This window comes from Ruditapes philippinarum, unplaced genomic scaffold, assembly GCF_026571515.1.
Source record: "Ruditapes philippinarum isolate M1 unplaced genomic scaffold, ASM2657151v2 ctg2436_1_1_1_1, whole genome shotgun sequence".
Lineage (NCBI taxonomy): Eukaryota > Metazoa > Mollusca > Bivalvia > Venerida > Veneridae > Ruditapes > Ruditapes philippinarum.
In genome coordinates, this window is record NW_026864948.1 from 178,751 (window position 1) to 196,947 (window position 18,197).

The window sequence follows — 18,197 nt, forward strand, 5'->3', positions numbered from 1 at the left end:
CTAAACGTTTATCCTGAATATTATTTGGCTCTTAAATCGTATTTTCTAAAGCGTTGAAATGCTTAACATGTTCAGATTTTTTTTAAGACATTACTATAAAGATTGCATCAATATGTTTGCATATAATAGCATACTGTACATGTATATTATTATAACTGTTCAAGGTCATTTCATCAACGTGACCAAGTCATCGGATTTTAATTATTTGTTCTTTGCCCCAATCGTAACCTAATAAGAAGAAGAAATAATTCAATATGCATATGATTATTCAAACAAAAAGAGTAAGTGTAAAGTTATTGCTTATTTTTAACATATTGGTACATCGTCTTCAAAGATCAAAGCCCCTGTAAAACTGCTAACCCTTCTTTCTGGCTCGGAATGAATCTCCGCACCGCCACCGGATAGTCGTTTTGTCCAAACAATGTCACCCTTGTTAACATGAATGATGACAGTAATGCTACCTTAATGATCATATACCGCGTCTCGGCTTTCAGCAACAACTGTTGTCTGTGTTGATGCGTTGACAACTAAGCTTACCCAAATATCAAATGTTGCCCCGATTTTTCTAGCATCACTAGACCATGAAAATATGTAAACCCCAGATTTCGGAGCTGTAAACACACCGTTGTATACATTGTACGCCGCGCCCTGATTCAGAAGAACTTTGTTGTAAACAATCGCCTGGTCGGCACCAAGATTGGTGATGCGATGGTCCAAGTAGGCGGTGAATGCAACCGGAGTTTGGTTTTGACTAAAAGGGCAGGTTGGTTCATCTTAAACAAGAAAGATATTTTAAATAGGTTTGTTTTCCTTTTTCCAGTTTTTTAAAATTTAACAATACATTCCCCAAGTTCAATGTGTTTGTGCGCGTATGTGTGTGTGTGTGTGCGTGTGTTCGCGCGTGCGCGTACGTGTGCGTGCGTGCGTGCGTGCGTGTGTGCGTGTGCATGTATTATATATTGAACATAAAAAATCTTGTGAAAAACCACTGGTCCAATTTCAACTTAACTTGGAAGGATTGACCCTAGTGTGAAATTTGTTAAAAGAATTAGATTCCATGCAGAAATCTGGTTACCATGGTAACCAAAAAAGATTATAAGAATGAATTTAAAAAAAAAAAACTTCTTGTTCAAATTATAGCCCTGGGGTCAAAATCGGCTCCGCCCTGGGGTTCATTGAATTTCACTATGTACATAAAGTAAAAAATATAAAAAAAATCCTCTTGTCTGAATGTCCAAGGCTTAGAACTTTGATATTTGGTATATATTATTATCCACAAGTCCTCTACCAAAGTTGTTAAAATTTGCCTCTAGTGTCACAATTAGCCCCGACCTGGGGATACATAGCTTTTCCATTTATGAATATATTAAAAACTTTAAAAAAAAATCATCTTTTCTGAATTGACAAAGGTTAGAGGTAAGATAATTTGCACGAAACATTGCGTAGTAAGATTTTTCAAATAAGAGCCTTTGGGTCAAAATTGGTCCCGCCCCGGGAGTCATTGATTTTCACTATGTACATGTAGCAAAAACATTTTTTAAAAATCTTCTTGTCCGAATGTACGTGGCTTAGAGCTTTGATATTTGGTATATGATATCATCTATAGGTCCTTTACCAAAGTTGTTCAAATTTTGCCCCTATTGTTCAAATTGACCCTGCACCAGTGATCATAAGTTTTTCTTATATGTAGATAGTATAAACTTAAAAAAAATCATCTTCTCTGAATTGGCAAAGGCTTGAGGTTAGATATTTTGCATGATACTTTGCATAGTGGACATCTACCAAGACCCTCTATATGTATTTCAACGTAATAAGAGAGATACACAGGTAAAATATATCTAAAAGGGGAGAGGAGGGGGGGGGGCAAAACATAGTTTAAATTGAACGAAATGTTTTGTTGTTGTTTTTTTCAAACTTGACCTACTGAGCACTACCGTGACCTTTCAAACATATTTCAAGAGACAAGTTGATATCTGAACAGATTTTTTTAAAAAGAAAAAAAAATAAAGAGAATCGGGAAGGACATAATAAAGTGATTCCTATTCCTCATCCACTAACCTCTGTCCTCCTTCACGCAAGCACACAGACACCGACGCGCACGAGGTGTAGGTAAAATAAGCCACTTTAAGTGCCATATAACATAATAAAATAAAATAAACGTCGATGTAATACGAAACAACAAAATTATCATTCAATAGTACGAAACTAAAGGGACATGTGTGAATTATATAGAATGATTTAACTTAAATATCAATCACACCGTGTATATCCAGTAACGCAGGAATGTGCAAATAACGAAGGAATTGTGCAAAAGTAACGCAGATTTGTGCAATTTAGTGGCTAAAACGAGCACCGCGATACGTACAAATTGGAAAAAAAGTGAGTTAGCGAGACATTATACTTTAAACCTTATCAAAATATATCCATGAAAATGTTTATTTTTCCAGATCATTCGTGAAAATGACGACCTGACTAGCGTCATATTTCACATAATTTAGCAGATGAAACGTAATTGGGATCATTTTTACGAGGTAACGCCGAATTCGTGAATAAAGCACCGAAGCAACGGCGGTTATCTTATTAATAAAGGTAGTCAAGCTTCCTTCTATTGCTATACGATATATGTAGTTTGACAAATGTCTTCGGAATACAGAATATGAAAAAAAGTTATAGATATGTTAAACATACATATTTATTTGACGAAACACAAAATTCACCTTCAAAACGGCAACCAGGTTGTCTTTCTCACGAATGATCTAAGAAAGTAAACAAATTTGTGAAAAAAATTGTAATGCTGGTTTAAGTATGTCGTAGCAGCCGTATGCGCTTATTATTTTCTTTAAATTTGATTAGGATAAAATATGGTTCGTTCACTTACTGTGCTATTCCTTTGGGTAATAACGTTGCACTGATAGATCTGACGTTACTTTACGAAAATTGCATATTCCTGCGTTACTGGATATGCACGGTGAATCATTCCTTAAATACTCTGTCAAATCTTTATAAAAGGACGTTTTGTTTAAGAATGAACAGAAGGTAAAATAACCTCTTTTTGATCGTTTTAGCATCTTGCCTGCAATAATTTTCGCTTGAATCCGTTCGTTCACGTGAAGTTTATCAAGTTCATTTTTCATAATTTTATTTTCCTGTAAAAGTCGGGTTGCAGTTTTTCTATAGTTTTCAACTTCAAGTTTGATAACTTTCAGTTCCTGAAGCACGTTTTCGTATTTTCATTGGCTTTTGTATTCGAATCCTCACCTCACTTTCAACCGATTTTGCATTTCCGTTATTTATTAATGCTACGACAGAAATCCACACTATACTGCTAAACTTCACCATTTAAACTTTTTTTAATGAATATACACTGGATGAGGTAAGATTTTTGTAATCTATAACCACTTTAAAATAACGCTTGTAAATAGGCCATGATATGTGCGTTGTCTTGTTTGATTTTTATCGAATACTTAAATATCTAGCCGCTGTCGGTATTCCTACGATAAGGTAAATGCATGAGTATGTTTGCTGTTTACTATGGTTGCTAAATTGTGCCATGTCGCATTTTCGCTTCGCGGGGTGCCAGACAAAGATACGCCAATGTCACCATTTTGGTCGTATCCTCTAGTTTTCGACTTGCATCCCTCGCGGCGAAAACGCTACATGGCACTTAACGGCCACCATAGTTTTCAGTGTGGCAGATATGGCCAACGACATCCTCGTTAGTGAACTAGCAAATTGTAAGTACATGTACATTTAATTTTCAAGACGTCAAATGCATATATATGTAATGCTAAAAATGAACTTGCCACAAAAGAGTATTTATAAATTCAGAATTTAAAACAGTGCGACCGCTACCTAAATGCATGTCGCAGTTCGAGTGGGTACTTTACTTCTTCCTATTACACGTTATGTTAGGAAAATGGTGACACATTCAAATAGAATGTTTATTGTAGGATATTATATGCACCAATATCAAACATTATAACTTATTCGTGGTATTATTTTAAAGTGGATTGGTCTACATATGGTACATTTTCAATAAGTATTTTCAAATACTGATGAAAGACAATATAAATATATAATTTGGATATAATTATAAATATTTCTTGATAATCCAAAATGCTCATAACTTTTAGTATTAATAGAAATTAATAGTAATATATTGTTATAGAACTTCTTTATTATCTGCTTTATAAAGCCTTAATGTATCTCACACTAATCTCACAACATCCATGTAAATTTTATTATTATTCGTGATTAAGTGTTATGTATGATACTTAATACTATAAACGTGATTATTTATGACATTATGGACCAATTCACTTTTAAAGTTATAAATAATGATCTGCAGAGAAGCTTCAAGTAAAGAACAAATATCCTTGGTCAAATAATAATAATACTCAAATGTGAATATAGATGCCTTGAAATTCATTTGATATAGTCAATATCAAATTGCATTTCTTGTCAAAAATGTACGAAGTAAACTATAAATACTTTGTAACTTAGATATCGACTGAAATAAGTAGAAAATTGAAATTATGAATCTTGTAACATAAAGTGTGGCGAATGAATACAAGTTATATAAGAACAATATTTCTTCATGAAAAGTCTTGGTTCAAGGAGGTTATTTTGATAATATTTTTGGATTGGGAACCTTGTCACATATGATGTGGTTGATGGAGAAAAACTGTAATATTTTTAATATCTGAAGATTCAAGTAAATACCTTAAAAATAAAAAAGTTATAGTCAAAAAGATTTGACGAATGCATCAGAAATCTGTACGCGGTTGGCTATTCGTGTTAGACAGTAGAGATCTCAGTATACTAACTATAGTCGAGTTTTCCACGCTGTCAATATTTAAAATTTCATAAAAAAATGTTACATTACTTTTTGATTTATCTATTTGCTTAACCGTTAGTCTATTTGTTGCCATAGCAACCACAGTTTTTAACATATGAAGAAAAAAGGCGTGCATAATTTCCACACTGCAATCTACCCATATTATATATAAAGCTTCATAATAATAATAATATCAGCACTTTTGTTTTATCACGGGATCCATTTTTGTGAACGGACGAAGTGTCGGACTGACAGACGGACGGTTAACTGTAAGTCCATTCCGTTTATACCGGTAGGGGACTAATAAAGCATTGACCTTGAAAAATCAAACCATTCCTTTTGAATTCGTTATTTTGTGAACAAGTCGCATTAAAAGGCTAGCATGACCTGATTTGCATGTTTGTCGGTAACTTTATCATCTACGGTAATATACTATCCTTGTGGATTTATAAACATTTTTATTTTTCTGAACATTTGCTTTCCTGCATCTGATCGGACCTTTGAAGTGGACAACCCAAGTGATAAAAGTTAGGTCTAGTTTTATAATGAAAATGTCGCTACTTTACGAAATGAAAGATATACGAGTAGTATTCGAACCTGCGTTATTTCGAAAAACAATGCGCCGTACTTAGCACTATGTCACTGGGCATCCACGACGTTCAAATTATCATATTTATAGTTATGCACACTTGATCGTAGTCTATATTTTCTTTATCTTATTAACCATTAACTTGTTGAACCGGAAGTGTTTTATTGTGACATCAATAAAGGGAAATTGGAACATCTCGGCTATTATCAATAGTAACCTTATCTGAAGACTGACTAAAAGTCCGAAAAGCAGGGCAAATACATGTAGTTTGTTTTTAAAATTAGCTCAATTTTCAAATAAATTGTTCCTAATTCAAACAGGGCAAGTTCATTAAAAGGGCTAGTGATTGATCGAGGTGACAAGCAGATAAGTACATGAAGTCACGAACTTGTCAGAGTTTATACGAGCAATTAAAGGTGAATGTGTACATAGTATTCTGTAGAAAGGCATTCACTCTCAGAGCTTAATCAGGACTGTGGAACAGTTCAATAATCTTTTTTATAACAACGAAGTATGACGAATATCCATATTTTTTCACATGAGCCCATTATTTGCTGAATTTGTAAAATGGATTTGCTAAGCTTTAAATCTCAAACAATCCATTCAATATTTAAGGGGTATTAATAGTAAATTACGGAGACCCGGCTGCCGTCAGTATATTGTCTGGTAATGTTTAAAGGACGTGAACGCTGGCATGACTCTAAAGTGGTTACAAAGGCTAAATACATTTGGTTTCAGCATTTAAAGGATTTACCATAGTCCCGATATCAAAATTAAGACTGTTATGTACGGTCGAACTTTTATAAGTCTTAAAAATAAAAATAAATGTTCCAATGACCAAATTTTACTGAGGGCTGGCACATATTTTACTTGGAGGTATCCCTTAAGGGCATGGCACTGACCCAAGAACAAAAATCGACAGATTCGCACATAGGCATAAGTCCCTGCATCAGTTTCTTCTCTTAGTAAAGCAAACCCGTCACGACCAGTTTAGTCAGTAAAAAAGTATTTCAATATATCAAATTAAACGTTAGGATTTTAAGTTTATGAAATTGCATGTTGCACTATCTTAACCGGTGTCACAGCATTTTTATTCAAGATGGCGTTCAAGATGGCCGCCGTCTACTTCCTGTTTATACATATGGAGATATACTAACAAACGTACAATGATTATTATACAAATGATTGAAATAAAAATATTATATTTTAAAGTGAACACTGCATCATCGTTACAGAGAGTTATTAAAATTAAATTATAATTAAAAAATTGCAAGGACATTTTGTTTATATTTATTTTATTGTTCGTTCATTGTTATGTATTTTTCACAGGCAAAATGCTTGAAATTGATTCTAGAATACATATTTCTATGAATATTTGATTTGTACAATTTTTTGTCACATTAATTCAATGTTTATACTAAGTCTGGCATATCTGAAAGTGGTATTTTTCTTCACGTATTGTCGTTTTTCATTTAAGCAGGGAGTTTTTCATCAACAACTGTTGTGTTTTCAAAATATCGTTCCCTTTGAAAGGATTAATTTCTTGGGTTGGAAATACACAAAGTTGCGATACTTTCAGTGTCATCGTATAATAAAGAAAATATAAGTTTAATAAAAAAAACTATTGCTATTTGATCTGTTTCTAAACAAAATGTCCGCTTCGCGGAATACCAAGCTATGAACTTTATATTCCTCGTTTTTTAGCAGCTGATGAAATAGAGGATAGCCAATGAGGTGCGTTTTTTGCTTGGATACTATCTTTTATGTAATAGATATACCATTGCTGCGTTGACGATTTCTGGGTTTGCGTAAATTATACCATAATCACGTGACCTTTCTTATGCCTTAACCTCACGAGACGAAGTCGAGTGAGGTTGCATAAGAAAGGTCACGTGATTATGATATAGTTTACGCAATCCCAGAAATCGCCAACGCACCAATGGTGTATCTGTTTTAACCTATAGCTCCGCCAAGAAACACTTACTCCTTCGATCTTCAAAACTGAAAATTATACCATAGTCTGGGTATGGTATAATTTACGGTTATTGGAAATAATACTTGGAAAAATTTTAAAAGGTAATGGCATATGCAATATAGAATATGTATCAGTACAAATATGTTAAAGGTAAAATTTAGAAATCTTTACAGTAGATACTTAAAACATATGACGCTGTGTAGATTTTAATTGTGTCTTTAAATGCACTTATACATAGACATTTTCTTTCGTATTGAATGGTTGAAAATAGTCCTGAATCATATGTATTTTGGAGGTTACTATTCGTGTAGAAAAGTTACTATGAAAGATCTACCAGTTTTTGATTACTACGTTATTCGTGTTCAAAAGAATCAGTGAATCATTTATCAAGGTCGTATTTTGGCTGTTATTGAAGAAAAAAATCGAATAAAGAGTTTTTTTGTTTTTTTTTTTTTTGCTTTTATTATACTTTAAAAACTGACATATGCACTTGAGTTAGTGTTAACATTTATTTTCATTGATTGTACCTGTTGAACATCATTGCCTAAAATTGTATTTTTAATTGTGATCTTTTTATACCTTCACCATTTTTCAACATTTAGGTGAACAAATTAATGAATTAATCAGATTTCATATATTTATATTTTGTTCATACTTGAAATGTTATTAGTAAAGGCAAAAATACTGCAATGTCAATGAAAAATTAATATTCACCTCAGCTATTGCCTCTGTCAATATCATTATTTTTCAGTACATATCTCATCATATTCACTAGCTAAACAGTCCATATTTGTAAAATATCTAATGTCTTCTTTTTGAAAAGTATGCAGATTCATTATAATAATATTCAACAGTATTTTAGTAAACAGATCACCAGTGTTTAAGATTCTATTTAAATTTAAAATGATTTCTTAGACCAAGTCTTATATTTTATGATCAGCTATGATTTATGGAAATGTTAATTTGTGTAAAGCTTTATAAAGCATTGCAAAATCAAACTGTTTATTAATATTCCATTTTGTTATTTTCAAGTCGTAAGAACAACACTTTGTGCATTAAATTATACAACGTAATATACAGTTAGAATACAATACGGGAATATAAAATGGAAGGGTTATCGTGTTTTCTGAGTGATATGCTTGATTGTATTGGGTACAGTGAGAAGATGATCCATCTGAGGAGACAATACTATCAACAGATAGAACAATTTTTTAATGATACAACATAACAACATAGGTATACTATTGTTATCTCAGGTAGTTAGTCAGAAGGTACAACTTCACTGTTTGAGAGTGATATTGATAAAATGTCTCTTCCTGACGTAGAAGTAGGTACAGAGGACACACAACACTTGCCTAGACTATCGGCTGGAATTGTCTTAGACGCTGATACACGTGAGTCACCGCCAGGTTATTGTAGACTAAGATTCGTAAGGTCTAGTGAACATGCTATTATACATGAAAGACTGCTAGATATTTTATTCGAGTCAGGATCTAAACAAATGTATATATCAAGATCTATGATAGCTTTAAAGTCCACGCAGATAGAGCGGGAACATGAATCTGCTGTTATACGATGTGATGGAATATCAGGATGGATCAGCGTTAACAGTAGTGACAGCAAATTTCACAGCTGATGCGGTTAAAGCCTTCCATTGTAATCACTCACATCTTCAAACTTGGAAATCAAGACAACGCCCGTACAGTTGGCCTCCAGAGGACGTTCGAGAAGCTGCACACAAGTAGTTCCTGTAGGAAGAAAGGGAAATTGTGATCAATGGCGAGAATGGAGGTTCTGCTTCATACCTTCTGAGCTCATACTGAATTTGGTGTCAATGAAACGCAAATCAAACTTTACAGTCTTTTGAAAATGGTAGCAAAGGACAAACTTACATGTAAAAACGTCAGCAACGAAATATCGTCGTACATCATGAAAAATATTTCATACTGGTTGTCAGAATTGTTTCCGAATGAATTGTTCAGAAAAGAAAATTTACTGCCCCTTTTACTTTTTTCATTGAGATTTTTGAAATCATGTATCTCTCAGTGGAACTCGCTATCGTACTATATGTAACCTGAAAGAAATGTCCATGCAGAAAGATTGACGTATGACAGCAGACGACAATGTCGAACCTGATTGGAACGTTAATAGCCGACGGGCCACGCTTCATTTTAAGATGTACAAAACTACGAGCAGCTCTGGCAGTCAGTATTTCATCTCCTGCTCTTTTAGTTGAATACAGAATCAAAAGAGATACGATAGAAATACTGACGTATTTGCATTTTCTCCTCGTATTGTACGGAGCAGACCAATCTTTTATCTCAACAATAACCGGGAAACAGGTCGGTTTAATTATACCTGAATTGGCAATGCTTGTTGTTAATAGGATCCCTCAAGAAGATGTATTATGTTTGCTTCATGAGAGATCCAAAGCGTCTGAAATACAAAAAAAAAGACTTTATTTCCAAAATAATTGACAATTTTATGTATGTAATTGAAACATATATTTTGCTGGTGAAATAAATTCTATATAATGTACATGTTTGTATTATATTTTTGTATTTTAAATACTTTTACGCTGATGTACACGTGTGTTAGCAAAGCAAAATACTATAAAGATGTGAATTTATAGCAAGCAAACTAAAATTTATTTAATTTAATACTTCTTCCCACTTTTCACTCTAAAATATCATATTTGTATGATTTCAAAGACAGGAAGCGAGAAACAAGCATAATTCAATAAATAATTTGACGAAATAGGGCAGGCAATAAAATCGTTCGGTCATTGTACTCATTAAATTTGGTTCGGCCGTTGTACTCGTTTTTTAAAAAGATGCACAACTTCGTTATGCAACTTTACAAAGAATGAAAATTGTTCTTGACGGGCAAACTTGCAATTGTGCACAAGATGTCATTGCTAATTTTGCACAAAATGCGTTTCTTTTACTGAAAACAACGTATTTCAGTACCTGTTCGGCCATTGTACGTTTCACCCAAAACAACTTTTTCGACTTTCATGACTAAACAGAGAGAGCTACAAAGTAATCAATAATAGAGCAGTACGTGGTTTTTATACAGGCGTTCCGTGCGGCCTAGTTTTACATATAGATTTAACGTTAACTGTATGCTTACCTCAATTTCACTGCTTTAACCGAGCGGTTAGGCCGCCATTTTATGAGCCCATTGTACACTTGTGGCCATGTGATCATCCGTAGTGTCATATGTATCTTTTGATATCTAAGATTTTAATATCTTAAAAATATATGAATTTTATTGCGAAAATTGAATTGTAATGATTTATGAGGTTCTTATACATTGTTTAGTACAATATTGAATTGTACTGCACACAGCTGTCAAATCTATATTGGAAGGCACTTGCAGAAGTATTTTTAACCCTGAAAATATAAACGAGACTATATACGATATGCATTTGATAGAGATTTCTTGAATATGGAAATGGAAATGAGACTATATTGATAACAATGGAGCTGATAATGAACATCAGGTGGTTCAAATGCTGATAAATTATTGGATATGATTTATGATGTGTAATAAGTTAATTTTATTTTTGCTGAAAACAGTTTTATTACTTTCTGTCCTTCGTTAGCGCAATTTTGATTTGATTATATAAGAACTTTATACGTATATGTTACTCTAATGAAAACATAACAGATTGCCGGATTACCGTATTGCAGTGTACGAAAGATAAAAGTTCAGATACTGGCAACATAGAAATAGATTAGAAATTAAATGTATTTTGATGATCACGCATTTTTCTTATACATCATATAGATTTGGATATACTTGAATATGAAATACTCTTGCACGGGTCTAATAGTGAGTTATAAAACACATTTGAGCCGAGCCACGACAAAACCAACATAATGGTATGGCGACTAACATGGACCCAGACCAGCCTGCGCATCCGCGCAGTCTGATCAGGATCCATGCTGTTCGCTATCAGTTTCTCTACTTGTAATAGAGTTTGTAAGCGAATAGAATGGATCCTGATCAGTCTGCGCGGATGCGCGGGCTGGTCTGGATTTCTGCTGGTCGCAAACCCATTATATTGGTTTTGTCATGACGCGGCTCATTTATACGTTATCAAAATATAAATATAATAGCTTCCATATCCTAAAATCATTTAGTATACAATGTCCTTATCTAGGTTTTGGATTCTGTTTTGTTTCTTATATTTGCTTGTGTAGAACGATAGACTGCATCCTCCTGAACACTTTTATTAGCAATCCGAGGTTTTTACGCCTGTTGCAATACTTGAGATTTCTGTGTCTGTTTTATAATTGTATTTTCAAATATTTGCAATGTAGTTGAACAATTTGTTACCGGTATTAAAAAATCTTTCATTCTATAAATCCGGTGATTTTTTGAATTCATTTTAAAAGCAAATGTGATATTGTTTAATATCTTCTTTTTTGTGTAGTAGTTGTTAATCTGGTTGCTCTATTCAAATCTATTTTAGCCTGTTTTTTTTTTCACTTAAAACAACAATTTCTAAATTGTAATAGTTTGTGATTTTGTTACTACTCATTGTCAAATTGTTCTATAATGTAAATGGTAATTTTTAGGAATTTAATTTACATGAGAAGAAATCATAAAACCTATATTTCACAAACTTTTGTTAATTCAATTCATGCAATTAAAAAACATGTATCCCCGTGTGAGTTAAACATTATTAAAAAAATCATACACATCTCTCTTTTTAATACATTGAGGTAGTTTTGTTAATTTTCTTATAGATGCGTGTATCTTTATAAAAGTATGTAAAAATTTAAACTTTTAAGACAGTCATGTTAATTATGAAGTCAACATTTCAGATTACGAATACCAAAATGTTCACATAAGAGGAGATGGTGCTATCTACCAATGAGGACTTGTACATTAAACGTTTACCATTGAATTAAGTATGATCACATGTATTCCATATTAACCACATATCGCAATACACCCAATACACAAATTTCATATATTGATTCATCGTTCTTGATCAAATACAAACAAGGTTTAATGCTTGTTGCCAGATGGATGGATGGATGGATGGATGGACGGACGGATGGACAGACCCGTATGTGATGATATTCAACCTCCTTCAATCAAAATGAAACTTGTCGGTCTTTTGTGTTTGATTCTCAATGCAAACACAATATGGGCATCGCCGAATGGTAATAGTATGTCAGAAAGATTCAATAGCAACTTGTTGCAGGCTGATGAGATATTGTCTGTACGTAAACGAAAAGATAAAAAAGATTTTTTCTATAGTTGGACCATATCATTTTTTACACAGCTTTATGACAAAAATCTTTGTAATGTGGTATATTATTGCTTTTTTATGTATTTGGTGCTTCTCTATCATTGACTTGTCTGCAATGATGCGTGACTGATGATTCAAAATTTGCTGCTCTTTTCGATTGTATTTATGTTACATTTTTCTATCTAGAATTAAAATGAAGTTATCTTTAAAGAAATCGAATGTAATTTTTCGCTTTGTGCACATAACATTTTGCTGTAAGAAAGGTTAAAAATATGAATAATTTCGACCGGACGAAAATCAAACAATTCATTTGACGTGAAAAAGAAGCATAATATTACATATCTTTCTTTATTTCCTTTATTCTTCAATCTGAATGTATAACTTTTAATGTTAAATAGCAGGAAGAAAACTAATTTGTTTTAATTAGTTTTCTTCCCAAACAGAAACCTTTTTACCCTAAAATCTTAAAAACCGTTTATTATTATTTTTGTATTGTTTTGTTGCGTTAATACTTCTTTGTCAGCAATCTTCTGTAAAAAAAGAACAACCACAGCAAAAAAATTCAAAGCATTGGTTGTGTCATATCAAAAACTTTCATGTCGTTTTGTATAAGGCTTTTACAAAGTTTATTGTTTGAAAATCCTTAAGGATATTCTGTCCTTAAAAATAATAAATACTGGCAAAAATGCCAATATCTTGAAATAATTAATATGAACATGTGAAAATATCCGAATGTTATGTCCGAATCAGCTGTTTATAAAGAGTTAATTCCTTAACTGTCCTCCAGTACCTGGTCATCGAGAAAAAAACGCCTCCATTTTTGATGATGATGATGATTTTCAAAAGCTTGTTTATTTTATATTTTCCCTTGATTTAAATACAAAGGCTAACAGGATTAATATGCAAAACTTTAGAACAATTCAGTTAGATGTATGAATGCAAAACGGCTGCATGTATTGAATCAACATTTATAACGATCTCTTTTCTTTTTGCAGAAATATTGATTAACAACATATACACTTTGAATTTTAAGGCAAAAGTCGCGCGACCTTGTAACGTTTTCTTACGCCATGTACATTCAATATATTTTATTATTTTTCTACCTGATTGTATATAAACCTTGTTTATTTTGTGTATAAAAAATATGCATATTTAACCGATTTGTATAACCTAGGTATGTAAAATATAGTATAAAGCATGCAACGTTTTGTTTTTCCCCACTCAAAGTCACTTTTCAATAGTTCAATTTCCAGTGTACCAGAAGTTGTGAATCTTAAGTTACTGAAAAACAACAGTTAATTTCCGTTTACACTGTTACTAGAAATGTTAAAGTAGAATGACTTTTTAAGTCTAAAGATATTTCTCAATGATAATGATAAATTACAGAAACATTACAGAAACACGACTATCCAGCTAGTTTTCGGATTGTCAGTTGTTCTACTAAGGTGCCACCTCGAGCCTGAAAGCACGAAAGGGCACCTGAGGTCTTCCTCCACCAGTAAAGCTTGAACGTCGCCATGTGACCTTTAATGTGTCGGTGTGACGTAAAATCCAATCAAGCAAACAGAAACACGAGTTATTTTAATTTAAAGTTAGAGTTCAAGTTTCGCGGCCAGAAATGATGAAATAACGAAAAGATTTGTTCTCAAATCAGTATATGAAAATGGCGCTGCCTCTTTGATTATGAAAGAGACTAACGCTATTACGGATGTTTTTCTTGTAATTTATACTGTTCATTAGATCTGCATTGATCTCAGTCATTGCGTCATTTTTCTATCTTAGCTGATTCAACAATCATATTAATAGCCTTTCTCTTGCAAAATAATTGCTAATTGATGGTTAGTTATCAAAGTGAGTCGGTAATACGGGTGAAAACCGAAAAGAAACAGATCGAACTTAAAAAAAAGCTATTTTCTATTTTGTCAGGAGACAATGTTTTCAGATCCCATATTTTCTCCTTTATCTTTGTTAAAAACAAGCGGAGTGTGTTATAACAAACTCCAAATAAGTATTAACCAGGTACGTTGTATCTTCTAACTGTATGCCAATTTGTATGACGCAGAATAATCCGTGGAACTGTATATTGAGGGTTGACCACAAAACTGTTAAAATCCCTTTACTTCATATAAGTTACTGCAGTTTTGCGGTCAACCTTCAATTCGTTTCCGTCATTAACAAGTTCAAAACAGATTTTTATTCATCTGTTGAATAACCTACAACATTTTAACTTTCCTGACTGCACTAACCTTTCCCACTCTCTTTTAAATAATGTTCCGCTCACAAAATACAAGAAAAAGTTAAAGGTAGCATTACACCATCCAAGTATAAGTACAATGATAGTTAAAAGTTGCCACCTTGAAACATCTCTGCCGTTCAGGTCACTTATCTGTGATTTTGCAACACTGTAGCATGTAAAAGGAAACGAAGTTACCACGAAAAATATAGTCAAAGTAAATAACATACGACTTGGTGAACGTGTCTTAACATTTCTTGCTGTGACATGAGCAGAGGGTCGATTATTTTGAGCGGCTTTATGGAAACTGGATGGTTGTTTTGAAATTGGATTACTAGTATAATTATTTGAATGACTAACGGTTTCTACATATGTCAGATTCATTTGCGTAATTGTTGTGTTTTGTATTCCAACTGTAACATTCCTTTGTGAAAACTGATTTCCAGGAACTACCCTTCTTTGAGCCTGAGATGATTCAACACTGGATGTCTGCTGCTGTTGCAATTCTACAGTGGGTGGTTGACATGTAGGATGTGTCTTATTGAGGCGTTTCTTTCTAAGTATAATATCCATTGCTATTGTCACATTTCCTATAAGAATGATTGTAGCTGGCATGACATTAAAGACAAGCAGGACGAAGTATCCCCACGGGCCTGTGAAAAATATCATATATGTTCTAGTGACATACGTACATGGAAAATGAAGGAGAGGAAAAAGGTCGGGCCCAAACTCTGCAATTATCGCATCGTGCGATGAATGGTGTTGAAATCCGTAGATCATATGGCAGTTTGCACCAATAAGTATACAAAGGAGTGTCACACAAACAACAATAGATGTTTTAGGCGTGAGTCTTCTCCTAGCAATGATCGGTGCCTTGGTTAACAGCATGCGTTCTAGTGTAAGTAAAGCCAACAAGAATATCGAAAACTCAACTAACGTATAAAGAACCCATAGTCTTGTCCTGCAGAAGATGTTAGAATGGTCGGCAAATCTGATTCCTGTTATACTATATACTGTATCCGGTAACAGACCAAATAACAAACTAGCCATGTCAGTTCCAGCTAAGAAAAGGAGGTAAATGGCTGTAGAATTTTTGCGAATACGTGGTCTTGACAGCACAATTAGGTTTAATATATTTCCGAATAAACCTATCAAGAGAAGCAGAATTGGTATGGTTCGCCATAACCAATAGGCAATTTTACATTCAATGTAAATTGTATCAGTGCAATTGAAATTATAGAAATCAATGTAAGTTATGTCCACCATGTTCAAGACAAGCAAGATAAATTTTCAATCGTGATATTTGCTAATATTGTCCTTTAACTGAAGTTCAACGTATTTTCTTCTAATTTTTATCACATGTTATTTCTGTTGTCTGACATTACACTGCTTTGCATTTGAAAAAAATAATCGCAAAATAGTAATTATAATTCACATTTGTTACCACTTCCCTGTCAAATGCAATGATGTCATATATTTTCCATATATTTTCCAACACGTAATGATAAAGTCATATCATATAATCCATTAGATGTTATACTTGTAAATGCCTCTGATATTCTTCGTTTTTATACAGACATCTCAGTATTAAAAGTAATGGAAATGTATACATACAATTCTCTACAAATACAATTCAGCAGAAAGTTTCCTTCAATATCTGTCGATATCTTTCTAAGACACGCCTTTAATTGTAGAGACATGAAACGGAATATTTTGCAAATAAAACAGGCAACTATAAATAAACAAGGAGCAGGGCAATTTTCTCATAACGCAGCCCTCATAATTTCCTACCAATGACACCAAAACAGGCACCAATGTGGCAGACAATTGTTGCGGAGGAAGGGTCAATTAAAAGAATTTATCTGATAGATACTCATCAAGCAGCTATTTAATGTTTGCCTATACATGTATTCATAATGGCCGCATAGCAAGATAAACAAAAAATGCTTTTAGCAGGTCGAAAAAAAACCTATATATTTAAAAACATGTTTACAGTGTCTTTGTGGTGCCGCAAATCTTAACAGTCTGTTACAGTGAAAACTAGAAATGGCATGAACTATCAATCTCTTACTTATAGTTATATAAAGATTGATATTAGAATTTGTCTTTATCGTTTCATACCACAAATCAATGTGAAAATAAACTGAAAGACCATATAGTGTACTTTTGCAGATTAAAAAATAAAATCATTTGTATTAAAGAACGTTTCACATGATTGGTGAAGGTGAAAATGATGCTGATCCGTTTTCATTGAGACTGTGCATGGACGTGGAAGTAAACGTACACTATAGACGACGCTTCATAAGTTCTTTACGTCAATAAGATTGATAATTTCTCTGTATGTATCATCAGTTTTACATGAGTACCCACCCATGTGGACAAACCAATACGTTACAGCTGCCAATCCATTAAAGCAAAACATTCGTTTTATCGCAGTTGAATGGAAGTCTGAGACAAAACATCAGCTTTTTCTTTTTATTATTTTGTACATGGGGAATCACACTTGTTTATTTCTTTGTTTTTATATTTTTTTTTTTTTTTGGCTGTTTTGTCTCTAGAGAAAGAAAAAACATGTATTGTATGATGTTTCATGTTGATATCAGAAACAAAACATTGATCTTTAATTATTCATGTTATAATACCGTATTTCAGTAGTAAATGGTTGTTTTGTGATCATTATAAAATGAGCTCATTAAACAAGCAAGGGAAGTTGTTTATGTTTCATTTATTAATTATAATATCAAATACATCGTCATTATCATCATTATCATCATTATTATTATAATCATCATCATCGTCGTCGCTGCCGAAATCATCAACATCATAATCACCATTTGTCGTATACTGCTAATTTAGAAAACATGTTTTATTAACAGTCAATTGCTTGAATATGCAGAAATTGGTAATAACTGCTGTTTAATCATGATATTATAAAATTGTTTTAAATTCGGTGTAAAAACAAACGGACAAAACAAAAATCAATGAACCGTCATCATTACCATCATCCTTATTGTCATCTTCACGAGAGCATACCACCATCCTAATCTGTATTGTGCACAACATTTTCAGCCTTATAATTATCATCATCATCATCGACATCATCATCCCAATTAAGATAATAATAATGATGATAATAATAATGGTAGTTGTTATCATCAATATCCTGATCATCATCTAATTATCTTTCCAAACTTAATTTCAACCATCATTATAATCTTCATCATAACCATTCATTGCATCTTCTTTATTATCAACATCATCCTCATGATCATCAGGATTTTCATTATTTTCATC

General features: G+C 32.9%; 1 protein-coding gene across 1 annotated transcript; it reads right to left on the reverse strand.

The window, feature by feature from the left end:
* Positions 1–301: 301 nt before the first annotated feature.
* Positions 302–3,253, reverse strand: LOC132727370 (complement C1q-like protein 4). Its single transcript, XM_060712810.1, has 2 exons — positions 3,047–3,253; positions 302–773 (listed from the first exon to the last, which is right to left on the reverse strand). The coding sequence occupies exons 1-2, from the start codon at positions 3,132–3,134 to the stop codon at positions 463–465; spliced, it is 399 nt and encodes a 132-aa protein (XP_060568793.1). The 5' UTR covers positions 3,135–3,253; the 3' UTR covers positions 302–462.
* Between the last annotated feature and the right edge of the window lie 14,944 nt (positions 3,254–18,197).

Excerpts from the sequence above, each read along its gene's own strand:
- LOC132727370 (XM_060712810.1), bottom strand. The coding sequence starts at position 3,134 with ATGAAAAATGAACTTGATAAACTTCACGTGAACGAACGGATTCAAGCG. Across the intron at positions 774-3,046 it reads GCTAAAACGATCAAAAAGAG|ATGAACCAACCTGCCCTTTT; the intron begins GTTATTTTACCT and ends TTCTTGTTTAAG.